General features: G+C 44.4%; 1 protein-coding gene across 2 annotated transcripts in view; it reads right to left on the reverse strand.

The window, feature by feature from the left end:
• Positions 1–2,076: 2,076 nt before the first annotated feature.
• The window catches only part of zswim5 (zinc finger, SWIM-type containing 5), a 73,004-nt gene continuing 61,291 nt past the window's right edge, over positions 2,077–13,789 (reverse strand). The window contains exons 10-16 of one of the 2 annotated variants that reach the window (XM_084057496.1): positions 11,037–11,185; positions 9,401–9,503; positions 7,207–7,342; positions 6,110–6,267; positions 5,185–5,348; positions 4,167–4,248; positions 2,077–3,428 (exon numbers count right to left, since the gene is read on the reverse strand). In XM_084057496.1, the coding sequence (XP_083913622.1) occupies positions 2,566–3,428; positions 4,167–4,248; positions 5,185–5,348; positions 6,110–6,267; positions 7,207–7,342; positions 9,401–9,503; positions 11,037–11,185 (1,655 nt within the window). In that variant the 3' untranslated portion in view covers positions 2,077–2,565. Of the gene's footprint in view, positions 3,429–4,166; positions 4,249–5,184; positions 5,349–6,109; positions 6,268–7,206; positions 7,343–9,400; positions 9,504–11,036; positions 11,189–13,789 lie in introns of both variants that reach the window. The other variant, XM_084057495.1, reaches the window with a different exon arrangement.

Raw genomic sequence — 13,789 nt, forward strand, 5'->3', positions numbered from 1 at the left:
ATAAAATGCTGAAGCAGGCAGAAACGTACTGAGGAGGTATATTATGTGTGAAGTGCTTGTAACGATGACATTTTAGTCCTATCACTATAGAGATTCAAGCTCTCGATGTACTGTATACTGCCATTTTAATGAAACAAAAAAAAGAAACACTTTGCCATTTTGGGTTTAAGAGAATCGTGGATATACTGTGATGCATGAACAGTCATTTTAAAAAAAACATCCCGCACGGCCAAAGGCATGTATGTGGTCTCAAAGCATGTTATTAAGCCATAAAATATACCGTTTTCTTTTTGTAATGGTGTTATCTGAAAGTCACAGTCAGACAAGGCCACTCAACTTCACAGTCCATAGACAGCAGAACCAATAGCGTTCACAGGTAGCTATAGAGCTAGCTAAAATCACCCTTTAAAAACAGTTTCAGCCACAGGCAGTGCCAACAGAAGCGAATTGACAAAAATAGCAGTGGAATAACAGGCCGGTATTAAAGCAGAGATCCATCTAATTTTGCTTCGCAACTAAATCTCGCTTTAGGGGAGAGAGCCTTTATAACATACAAGTAGCTACTAGCTAGCTAGTGGTGCAGTGGTAACTGGCAGAGGACAAATGGTAGTTGTTTTATGTCAATGTTCGTGAGATTATTATACAATCCATCTATTGTATTAATATCAGCAGCCGATTGAGATTCAGTTTTAGTCTTTTTGACTCAATGCATATCAGACCTGGAACACCTAAACATTGTATACCTTTCAAGCCGGGAAACACCTCTGTGTTACATTAGCTGTTGCTATACATATATGTATATAGCAACATAATATTTTGGGAAATTTCTGAATACAAATCTGAAGTATAAACAGGATTTTGAAGGCGTTTTTAGAATCAGCCTCAGGCCTAATTGGGTTAATAAACATTTTAGTCAAAAGCCATTTTGGTCAGTTTTTTTTGCCAACAAAATGTGAATATCATATTGCAATAGATTCAGGGGTGGGTGTACAGTATATACACTGTTAACCAGTGTAAAAAGCCTCATCCTCTCAGGATGATGTATGTACTGTATGTTTAACACATGGAGACTCTGTGAAGCAACGTGGTTCTTCTGTTTGAAACTATAGTGCATGAAAACGCATGAAAAAACGGATTACGGATCACGTCTCACACAATTACACAATTAACCACTTGAACCCCTGGGTCCAGCGTCCTTATTGGTGGGGAAGGCTTTCGCAGGAAAATAGCCGATCGATAAGCTCACAGTGAGCTTGTCGATCGGCTGTTTTCAGCGAAAGCTTTCCCCACAATAACACCAAACAGAAAAGACACTCCGGTCAACCATATGGGGTTTAAGAGGTTAAGAGTTCAGTATTCTGCCCCCCTATCTCTACGCTAAGACGCAACGGAATGCAACAAAGAGGCCATTATTTTGATAGACAAGTTAAAGCTGACATGAATTACGCAGTCCAGGTTATGACAGTAACTCTGTGTCTGTGACCTCATTGTTGTTGTTTAGTTTTTTTGGAATGACATATTTACTTTCTCCTCGAAAACCACTTCCTCTCAACCCACCAGCTCAAAGCGTCCCCATTAGGCTCCAAAGTGTATATAAGTACCCGATACAACAAAATCATATTTGGTTTTTCATAACGTTATGTGCCGCCTCAAAAAAAGGTTTCGTTTTTTTTCTTCACAATCTTTTAATTATCTTTCTCTAATATTTTTTTTACTTCACCGTTAAAAGCCTGGTTCGTGGTTCTGTGCACGTCCACCATGCACGAGCTCAGCAGCCATTCCCTCCTGGAAAAGCCCCTTTGTTCATGTATCCTTGATTACCAAGCGTTATCTTGTGAGGGCACTGTAGGCAAAATGTACCATCCAACAGCATCGTTGTCTTGCTTCTATCAACTGTCAGCCATTTGACCTGGAACGCATCTGTGTCACTTTAGATTTCTTTGGCTATTCAAAAATAGCAGATCTACAAGCTCATAGCGCGGCACCGAGTGCCGCGCTATGAGCTTGTAGATCTGCTATTTTTGAAAACTCTTGAAAAAATATTTTTCAGATTTTTTTTCAAAAAATTGTTAGGATTTAGAAAACATAAGACTACACTATATGCTGCTTTGTTCAGCTGATCCGTGACAACGGAGTTGCGTTGACGTACTTCTGTAAGTCAACGCAGGGCGGCCACGGCACATTGTGGCTGGTTGTGGAGGCCCTCAACACGCGGACATCAAACCATGAACCAGGCTTTTTAGTCAGGGCGAGAAAAATGCTTCAAACATTAGTTTTTTTTTTTTTTGTCCATCATTTCTTTTACATAGTATTAAGCCATTTCCCCTTTTCACTGTCTTATGGAAGTAGAGCAACATGTGGTGAACACTTCCTGGTTCACATTGGAGAAACAAAACAGAACAAAAACATAAAGACGGGCGACGGACAACTTGAGATGAGTAAAAAAAAAAAAAAAAGAAGAAGAACGTAACTTAAATAGAAACAAGTCAAACTAGTTCCCTAGAAGAAGAAGGTCCCTGTGAGGGAGGGGTACAGTCAGGGTCAAAGGTCAAGGGTCAGGGGGGGTCAACCGAAGCGCTCCCTGACCAGCATCATGAGTTTCTTCTTGCCTTTGTAAATCTGTTTCAGGTTGTCTATGAACTGGGCGAACTGAATGTGCCCGTCCTGCGCCAGCAGGAAGGTCTCCCGCGCCTTGCTCAGGAACTCGATGAACTCGCCGTAGTGCCGCGGCGAGATGTGCGTCAGCCGCGAGTGCGTGGTGTTGATGTACGCCGAGATGGTGGCGTCCAGCAGCTGCCGCAGCGGCGCCTTGTCCGTGGACATCAGCTTCCCAGAGTTCCGCCGCCCGGGGATGCCCGCCAGGCCCGGCGCCGTCATGGTGCAGCGCCGCAGGATGTCGGAGAGCACCGTGGCGCAGTGCACGCTCTTCACCACCAGGGGGATGATGGCCGCCAGCTCGTTCTTGCCCAGCGAGTGGCTCAGGGCGCACGCCCACAGCACGTCGTTGATGGCCGGGTGCGTGTCCTGGTTGTAGGCCAGGTTCAGGTGGGTCATGGCCAGCGAGGCCAGCTTGAAGGACCTCAGCGGGTAGCCCCGGTGCTCCATGTAGCGGGCGATGGTGAACAGCTGCGAGTAGGTCATGCCCGTGGACGCGGCGTCGATCACGATCTGGTAGGCCGTCTCGAAGGCGATGTGGTCCTTCTCGCAGAGCGTGAGGGCGGACAGGGCGCAGTTCTGCGGGTCCTTCATGGCGCACTGGAGCGCCAGCGTGCGGGCGCAGCTGGCCAGCTCCTCGCGCTGCGGGTAGTCCAGGCTGAGGCGCAGGATGGTGTTGTGGGACATGACGGTGGCCGCCACGATGCTGGTGGCCTCGGTGGGCGTGAAGAGCGTGTACCAGCTCTGTAGGATGCTCACCAACGCCCGCAGACCTGGAGGAACAAGAGGAGGAGGAAAGCATTTATTATTAGAGACATGTGGCAGTGTGGGGCCTTTAGAGAGATCTCTGGTGATAACGTTGGTTAAATAAATTGTTTAATGATGAAGAGTGGAGAGGGCTGACTAAAACTATGATGATTTTCTTTTGTGGACTACCTTTTTTCACTGACGAAAACGAAATAAAATGTAATAAAAACTAAGCTACGATGACTAAAACTAAGACTATATAAAATATAACATATACTAAAATATATAACAAATAAAAACTAGATTAAAATGTTAGTGAGGGACTAGTGGAGAAGAGATCCAGTAGAACTAAAAGACAAGTCATTTTATGTTTGGTTGCGCTCGGGTGTTGCGCTCTGAAAATAGCAGATCTACAAGCTCACAACGCGTCGCGCTGCGACGCGTTGTGAGCTTGTAGATCGGCTATGTTCAGCATGCGACCAAGTGTAAAATCAGGCGTTACAACGTCATCAAGGCACCGCCAAAATACATTTTAGTCGACTAAATCAACTGTAGATTTAGTCGACTATAATCTTATGATATTTCTTCGACTAAAACTAGACAAAAACTAAAACATTTCAGATGACTAAAATATGACTAAAACTAAGTGGACTTTTATTCAAAAGACTATGACTAAAACTAAATCAAAATGTGTTGTCAAAATCAACACTGGCTGAGGAGAGAGGCAATAGGAGTGTACAAATGCTTTGTGCTTTGATACGTACCGACTTCAGTAGCACAGGTAACCAACCAGCGAACCATCTCTCTCCTTCTCCAGTTGAGTGTGGACAGAGTCATCCTCATCACCTAAACACACACACAATACACAGTATTTGATGATCAGTTCCTCCATGCAGTGGTAAATGTAAAGTACTATTAGAGCAGGGCTGTGTCTCTTTGCCAACGCTAAATGAAAGCCATATAAACAGATCGGGAAAATGGTATCAGTCACTTGAACGAGTTTGACAGCTGAAGCCACATGGTGTATTTAGTTGATTGCTAACGGGGTGAAATCCTTGTTATGTCCAACACCTTGTTACGTAAACATGAATATACAAGGTTTCTGCCTGATAGCGATACATGTTGCAAAGAAAGATCAAAGTAACCAAACTACGGTTGATTCAGCGTGTCACACACAGCAGTCTCACAATTCACTTGGTTTTAAAAAGTCTTTCAAGTGGCCGTTTGTGACACATGACCCTGGTCTACAGCGAGACAAATAACCGCCAGATCCACCTGACTGACATTTAAAGTCTGACTAAATCAGCTCCAATTAATGACAGCCAACAATAAAAACAACACCCACACACCCACACACACACACACACACACACACACACACACACACACACACACACACACCGCCACCACAGGCTTTAAATAGCCAGAAAATAAGTGAGTTATTCCAGGATGACTGTGATCCTGGCGTTCTCTGATTACAGAACGTGTGTTGTATGTGGTCGCTCTTCTCTCAACATCCATAAGTCAAGGTTTTCTCTGTTTATTTGTGGCGAGGCTGTGGCTACTTTCAAAGATTACAAGTTGAAAGAAAAGGGCTGCCATGATTTTCTTTGCTAACAAGCACCCTGATTCCCTCGCGGTTACAATGATTTATGAAAATTGTGGTCGCACGGTAAAAAAGAAAAGAAAAGTAAGCTCTGACGTGCTTACGTTCCTATTTTCTGTCCCTCTCACACACACACACACACACACACAAACACACACACGTGCGCGCTCGCATACCTGCAGTCCTAACTCCAGTGCCACGTTGAGCAGTGTGATGTCTGGCGGGTTGTCGGCAGGAGTGGCGATCTTAAAGGCGTCCTGGGCCAGCTTGAAGATGAGAGAGGAGGAGTGGATGTTCTTCTGGATGGCCTCCAGCACCGTCCGCAGCCTCAGCATGTCTCCTGGACAGGAGGACAAATACATCATCAACCATCAGTTACAAAGCAACTTTCCAAAGCGAGACAAATCCAACAACAAACACCCCGACATATAAACTCACAGTGAGCTTAAAACACGTTCTAACGCTGCAAGGTTTTATTCATCATGACTGTTGTGTGTTCGAGGCCAAGGGAATTGACTTCGTTTACCTGTCGATATGCTCATTTTACTACGGCCTGCCGTGTTCAATATTCACCCTCTTTAGTGAATGCAGTGTCAATGCCAAACATGGACAGTGTGAGCATGTTGAACACATTCTGAATCAAAACCCCTTCTCAGTGATGACTGAGAACTGTCACCTCATGAAGAGGTGTGAAAATAATACTGAGAACTTCCTTTTAACCACTTAAACCCTATATACTTTGTTGATCGGAGACCCCCAGAGGTCTATACTTGGTCCTCTACTTTTTTCCCCCTCTACTCCAAATCTCTTCACCTGAAAATAGGCTAAAATATCTACAAGGCAAGACCAGATCAGCTATTTCTGCCAAATGTTTTCCCCTTTAATAGGGACGTTAGGGTTCATGTGGTTGTTAAATGTGAAGATAAACTGCCTTGTCATGATGCACAGAACATGGTTTTCAGTGTGTGCGTGTGTGTGTGTGTGTGTGTGTGTGTGTGTGTGTGTGTGTGTGTGTGTGTGTGTGTGTGTGTGTGTGTGTGTGTGTGTGTGTGCGTGTGTGTGCATGCGTGTGTGTGTGTGCGTGTGCGTGTGTGTGCGTACCTTTAGCGGCGGTGAGCATGGTGGATGCCAGCTCACACTGCTGGGACTCCAGATGGCCCAGGGTGAACCAGCGGGGGTATCTGCTGGGGACGATGGAGATGCCGTGGTGGGGGTGACCCATGTCCCCCGAGCCCGCTGACGACTCCAGCACCGGCAACCTGGAGGGAATGCAAAATAATAATACACTGTTTAACATGGAGGAGTCCACTTAGGCCATTAAGACCTGGAGAAGCATCTGTGTCATTTTTTTTATTTGAGCTAAAAAGCATTATTTTACACTTTGGCTATTCAAAAATAGCAGATATACAAGCTCATAGCGCGGCACCGAGTGCCGCGCTATGAGCTTGTAGATCTGCTATTTTTGAAAAATCTTGAAAATTTGTGCAAATCTTTATATATATATATTTTAAAGCGAACATTTGTAACTCAAATATTTGCTTCTGGGGGGGTCCCTGGAACAAAACATTTTGAGATGGGGGTCCGTGGCCAAATACATATACATTTTGAGGTCCATGACATGAAAAAGTTTGAGAATCATTGACATAATAGCATACGTTTTTTCAAAAAACAGTTAGGATTTAGAAGATATTTTGTAGAATCGGCCTCAGGTCTTAATGGGTTAGGCCTGTCACAATTAGTACATAATCACACATGCAGTCGTAAATCAGTAAACTCATATGATTCGTAGGCTACTTTGAAAGCATACTACTACGTAATAGTATGCTTTCAAATGGAAGTTCAAATGAGTTCAAGTTCAAATGAGTTCAAGTTCAAATGAGTTCAAGTTCAAATCTGACAGCTTTGCACCTGCTACTGTCCCCCCCTCCTCCTCCTTCTCATAACCATAACAACATTAAAGTGAGTTTGTTTTCAAAGCTACCTGAGAGATTCCTGGGTTTTAAAACCCCTTTCAACCTGACTTCCCTGTTTAGGGCATGTCATTACAGGTGAACATTGTCAAATGTAGTCAAACATGTTTATAATCAGATGTACAAGCTCTGCGCGCTCACGTTCCGCTGCCACGCGTTGAGCGTGTAGATCTGACATTAATATGCATTCATGGGTTTTTAACCCTGTGTGTGCTGCTGGCTGCTCACCTCATGGCGCGCAGGGCCAGCTTATACGCCAGGTCTGCGTCGTGCGGGAGCATGGCGGAGAACAGGTACTTGGCGAAGGTGTGCATGGGCACGCTCTCCCTGTGGATGACCTCTCCTAGACCGCTGAATGGACCCGCTGGACACGATGCAGGGAGGAGGAGGAGGGAGGAGGGATGGTGTTAGAATGATCACTCAAGGGTCCTTCTGGTCGATCGACACGGTCACAACTTTTTTCTGTTCTGGCCCCACAGTGGTGGAATGAACTTCCCACTGAGGTCAGGACAGCAGAGTCACTGCCCATCTTTCGCCGCAGGCTGAAAACCCACCTCTTCAGGAAACACTACCCTTCCTCTTTGTCTGGCCTACTTGTTGCTAACTAGTTGTACGAACTCTTGTTTTATTGTTGTATTGTTTTATTGGATCTTGTTTAGTCGATACACTTTTTGTATTAGCTCGTGCTCAATTGATTTTCCTATTTTGTCTCATCTGTTTAAGAAAGTAGGTAGCTGATATATTGCACTTTTACCTTAGCGCTAGGTATACTCTTGGTTGCTTGTTTTTGCAGGAAATGCACTAAGACTTCTGGTGATTAGTAGTTTCGTTCCCCACCTATGTTGAATGCACTTATTGTAAGTCGCTTTGGACAAAAGCGTCTGCTAAATGACTGTAATGTAAAGTAATCAGTGAAAGAGGCAACCATAAAGAGAGAAATAAACCTGTTGCAAAAGCAAAAGCATTCAAAGCAAAAAATTGCAGATCTGCAAGCTCAAAACACGTCACACAGTGGCACGTTTTGAGCTTGTAGATCGGCTGTTTTTACAACTTTTGCATGACGAACTAGGGTATAAATTTACACAAACAAAAACATACGACATTAAAATATAGAGACGAGAGGTTTCTGCCTGACAGCAACAACATAACAAATAGATTAAAGTACACAAATATTTTTTATATATTTTACATTAAAAGTCCTTTAAGACCTGGAACTGTGTCATTTTTAGATTTGAGCTAAAAAGCATTCTTTTACACTTTGGGCTATTCAAAAATAACAGATATACAAGCTCATAGCGCGGCACCGAGTGCCGCGCTATGAGCTTGTAGATCTGCTATTTTTGAAAAATCGTGAAAATGTGTGCAAATCTTTGAATATATATATTTTTAAAGCGAACATTTTTAACTCAAATCGTTGCTTCTGGGGGGTCCCTGGAACAAAATATTTTGATGGGGTTCCGCGGCAAAATACATATAATTGTGGGGGTCCTTGACATGAAAAATATTGAGCACCAGTGATATAGCAACATACGTTTTTCAGAAAACTGTTGAGATTTAGGAGACATGTAGAATCGGCTTCAGGTCTCAATGGGTTAACATATCCCAAAGTTAAAGGACTGAAGAAAGGTTTACCAACATTTGTATGCCCTAACTGTAACACTATAAATGCTAGCTATAGCACGTAGCAACTGACTCCGAAAAAAAGAGAGTTCACACAACACAAATCCTCAGCGTTTGTTTAAGTCCGAGAGTTAGACAAACAGTGAGGATTTAGGGCTGTGCTGGTTCAGCTGTGCTGATATAACAATGTTTAAGATGGAGGCTTGAAGGCACAAATCCACTTGATCTTTTCTTTTTTTCTCGCCGTAGTGCGAGGCGCCGCTCGGCTCGGCTCGGCTGGGTGGGGGTGACGGAGCCGCCCGCCGCATACAAGAGGCTCATAGGAGGTGTTGCCAGATTTTTTTTTTGCGAGAGAAATAAGCAACCAGGGTCTATGAAAACAAGCCCCATGAGCACTTTAAACTTATATGCGTTGGCTGTTTGACAATAGCCAATCTACAAGCTCCCAACGCGTCGCATTCAAACAGATTAGAAACATTTTAACAACAGAAATCTGGCATGGGGGGTCACTGGCACAACATGTTTTTATATGGGGGGGGCAGGCCCGTGGACAAAAACAATAATTTGGGGGGGTCCTTGACATGAAAATGTTTGAGAACCACTGGTTTAAAAAGGCATTAGGAAACAATCCCCAAATAAGCAACTATGTTTAACAAACAAGCCAAAAAAACTGCAAACACCAATCATTTACAAGCAACTTTAGAGAAAAAACAAGTTGCTTATAATAAGCAGACGTGGCAACGCTGCTCAGAGGGTGATGAAAGAAAGAACACAGAGAGTAGGTGGGTTGTTGAACACGTACCTTCTAGAAGCTGTATGGCCTGTTTCCTCAGGGTCTGGACCAGAACGTCGTCCAACTCCAACTCCTGTAACTTAGCAACGATCTGCTCCTCGTTACGGCACACCTACGAACACCAGAACGGTAGAAGGTTCAGTGTTAAAACACAAAGCAAACCTCCTGGACCCCAGGATATTAAGACTAGAGGCTCATTCATTCATGTGTCTCTTTAATAAACCATTCAATCCAGGAACGCATCTGTGTCATTTTAAGATTTATTTGGCTATTCAAAAATATCAGATCTACAAGCTCGTGCTGAGTGCCGCCTCACCAGCTTGTAGATCTGCATTTTTTGGGGGGAAAAAACGTGGAAAATTTGAGGATTTTTTTGAATATATACATTATTATTTTTTTAAGCAAACATTTTTAACTCAAATCTTTGCTTCTGGGGGGTCCCTGGAACAAAATATTTTCAGATGGGGGTCCGCAGCCAAATACATATCATTTTGGGGGTCCTTGACATGAAAAAGTTTGAGAACCACTGATATTATAGCAACATAAGTTATGATTTAGAAGACATTTGTAGAATCCCCAGAGTTAAAAATGTTATCTTTAAAAAAAAACATACAGATTTGCCCAAATTTCCCACAATTAAAAATAAATAAATAGCAGATCTACAAGCTCGTAGCGCGGCACTCTGTGCATACTACAGCGTCACACAAAAGCATCAAATCTTGAAAAGTAATAGATTTGGATATATGAGGTTTCCAGCCAACAGATAGGATGTGTCATTGCCCCGTACCATACATAGAAACACATATATAGAAGAACACACATTTCTATTCCATCAAACACAGAATAGGAAACAGTCAATCCATGGGGGCCCACTCCTCCTCCTCCTCCTCCTCCTCCTCCTCCTCCTCTACACGTTTGTTCCATACAGCGATGCGTTGGTTATGGTATCCATAGCAACAAGCATGGCCGGGTCCCCCAGCAGAGTGGGTGGTTATGGGCACAGAAGTAGAGGGCCTTTATGACCCATCATCATCTACACTTTGATATCCAAACCTCTTATCTCCAGATTTTAACTTTTTGAGTTTTTTTCCCGTAAATTTAGCCTACTTGATCACACTAGAGCAGGGGTCTTCAACGTTTTATAGGCCAAGGACCCCCTAGCTGAGAGAGAGATGAAGCAGGGACCCCCCACCTCTATATTGTATAAAATTGTGTTTCAGATTAAACTTTTTTTGTTCACTTGGTCTGCTCTTTTTTCCCCTCTACACCTCTTTGCCAAAAATAGCCGATCTACAAGCTCACAACGCCTCGCAGCGCGAGGCGTTGTGAGCTTGTAGATCGGCTATTTTTGGCTCAAGTTCTCCTCAGAAAAGGGATATTAGGGTTCAAGTGGTTAAGGTGAAAAAAAAAAAAAAAACTTAACACAAAGATTTGGCGGACCCCCTGTAGTAACTCTGAGGACCCCCTAGGGGTCCCGGACCCCCTGTTGAAGACCTCTGCACTAGAGCTTCACACAAAAGCATCAAGAGTAGCAGATCCACCAAGCGACGCGTTTCGAGCTTGTAGATCTGCTACTTTTTGCGTTTTTTGAATTTGCATTATTTTGTGACCCTCTCTGAGTTGAATGTAAATAAAGGAAAGTCACCTTATCCTGTGCGTAGAGACCCTCGGGCATCATCCTCTGCTGGCCCATGCCCATCAGCGCCACCTCCAGCGCCAGGGCCAGGTAGGACTCCCCTCCGTCCGTACTGCCCCACACCGGGACGTGATGGTAGGACGGGGGCCGGGGGTCTCCTTCTGACAAAGAGGAACAAAGACGGTTACATTTAGGGAAAATAATACAACAATCCCAATTCCAGCCACTTAAGAGGAGAAATGATACAACAACATCTACACATGGTCTGACTCATAGATCCCACGAGAGTGTGTTGCTGGAAGAGAGAAGGGTTCGATAACAGAGCTGAACCAAATGGACCCTAACGGGTCCATTTGGTTCCATTTGTACACTCTCAGAGTTAAATTGACATAGATTTTACATTATAAATTGCGGTCCAAGTGATAGAAATGCCATTAAATGGGGGTCTGTAGCCCTAATGCATGTCAAACTGGGGGTCCTTGAAATTAAAATGGTTGAGAATCACTGCTAGAGCCGTAAAAAATCTTCTCTTATGGGGGTCCCTGGCATATCTTTTGAAATGGGGGTCCACGGGCTAACAAGTGTCAATTTGGGGGTCCTTGACATGAAAAAGTTTGAGAACCACTGGTTCAGAGGCTGTGTTCACGTTCACTCTTCCATTGGAAATAATAAGACTCCAACCTGCTTCCCGTCTCCTAAAAAAAGGCGGGAAACCTACTTCACGCAGATACAGGAAGTAAACCGGAGATGGCATGATGTCTTTTTCTTGTCTTGGCAGAGGAGTGAGGGAGGAAGGGACAAACAAAAGAAGAAAATAAAAAGAAAGGAATCAAAAAAGAAGAGGTTGGGGAAACAAAGCGGCGGACAAAGAAAGAAAGAAAGGGGGATGAAGAGGATTAGTCGGGATGCGTCTGGTTCTCCATGAGGAAGATTAATTTCCCGCTTCAATCATTTATTCGGTTTGAGCTCCGGCGGGCTCACAGGTGAACGGTGCCAACGCTGCAGAACGACAGGAGATCAACCAAACGCCTTGGAACACAATAGCTTGTTGTAATGCTTTTGTTTTCTACAATATCAGTTGTATTTTATTTTATTCTCCCAATACACACACAGGTAATCCCCGTCACTGCTAACCCTACAGTCAGTCATGTGGAAGACGAGCATGTGTCTCCTCCTATTGATACACACTTTTCAGCTAACAGTAAGGACTTTCATCGGGGGGGAGGGTGTAGCGTGTGTGGAAATAAAGCGATATCCTTCCTGCTGAGTCGCTAGTGCCCTCCCTCTGCACCATACCAGCGAACACGGGTAATTGTGTACGCAGATTATTTGAACCCCTAGTCCCTCTCTCTCTCTCTCTCGCCTTTCTCTCAGCTGTGTCCAGCTGTTGACAACATTCAGCGAGGTATCCATTCTCCCTCTCTCTCGCTCTCATACACACACACAAAACAAAAACAATAACATCTGTTGACATGGCATGGACAGAGACCCCAGCATTTGACTCAAATCCCACAGAAGGGAATGATCCCTCCAATCCTGTTTACTGGGCTCTCTCTCTCTCGTGCGTGTGTGTGTGTGTGTGTGTGTGTGGTGTGTGTGTGTGTGTGTGTGTGTGTGTGTGTGTGTGTGTGTGTGTGTGTGTGTGTGTGTGTGTGTGTGTGTGTGTGTGTGTGTGTGTGTGTGTGTGTGTGTGTGTGTGTGTGTGTGTGTGTGTGTGTGTGTGTGTGTGTGTGTGTGTGTGTGTGTGTGTGTGTGTGTGTGTGTGTGTGTGTGTGTGCGTGCGTGCGCGTAGAGTGTCCAGAGAATAGAGTAAAGCTATGTGCTCTGTTCTTTCTCTTGTTGCCCCAATGTTTGAAAAACTCCCAAGTCCAAGTATTTTCCATCCCAGCTTAAGCCCCGCCCTCCATGACAGATGTTCCCAGCTGCTTCACAGGGGGGCCCCAGTAAAATCCTCACTGTTCATTTATCCATTTGTAAGAGTAAACAAATGGAACCAAATGGACCCGTGATCTGATTTGGTTCCATTTGTATACTCTGAGTAAAATGAACACCAACGATTTCACTGTGCAGCATCCATTCCATACACTATTCCCCAAACAACACAGGAGGACAATCGTTTTTGCTCTCTCTCTATCTCTCTGTCTCTCTCTCTATAGCGCACACGGACAACACCGTATACACAACCCAATGAGTGTGCCAGTGGTCAGCATTGTTTGGGGCTTACAATGGTTCCCTGTAGCCTGCAAACAATAGGCAGACCCCAACCCCTTAGTCTGCTGTGTTCTGATGCAAAAAAGGGCCCTGGGCTGGCTTTCCAATGGAAAAATGGTGATGGATTGTATATATGTAACACACACACACACACACACACACACACACACACACACACACACACACACACACACACACACACACACACACACACACACACACACACACACACACACAAGGGTGTGGGTGTGTGTCATCTGTTATACTCTCTCTCTCCCTTTTTTCTCATTCTCTGTCCCTCCCCAGTGTGGTGTAAATGACCCGGCCCCCCTCCATTCATGCTGTGGTAGTTTATGGCTGTCTGCTGCACAATGGCACTGAGGTTCCTGGATTTAATAACATGGAGCCTGTTGTCTGTGTTGAGTCACTCTGTGTGGGTCTGGTCGGGCCATCTGATGTCCCCGGTCACCTCTGGTCATCAGTGATATAATGCTACGACTAGCCGTTAGCTGGTGGAAACGCTACACTGAGGCTTGTGAACCGAGACTCTA

Source organism: Gymnoscopelus microlampas, assembly GCF_963454915.1.
Source record: "Gymnoscopelus microlampas genome assembly, chromosome: 5".
In the NCBI taxonomy this organism is placed as follows: domain Eukaryota; kingdom Metazoa; phylum Chordata; class Actinopteri; order Myctophiformes; family Myctophidae; genus Gymnoscopelus; species Gymnoscopelus microlampas.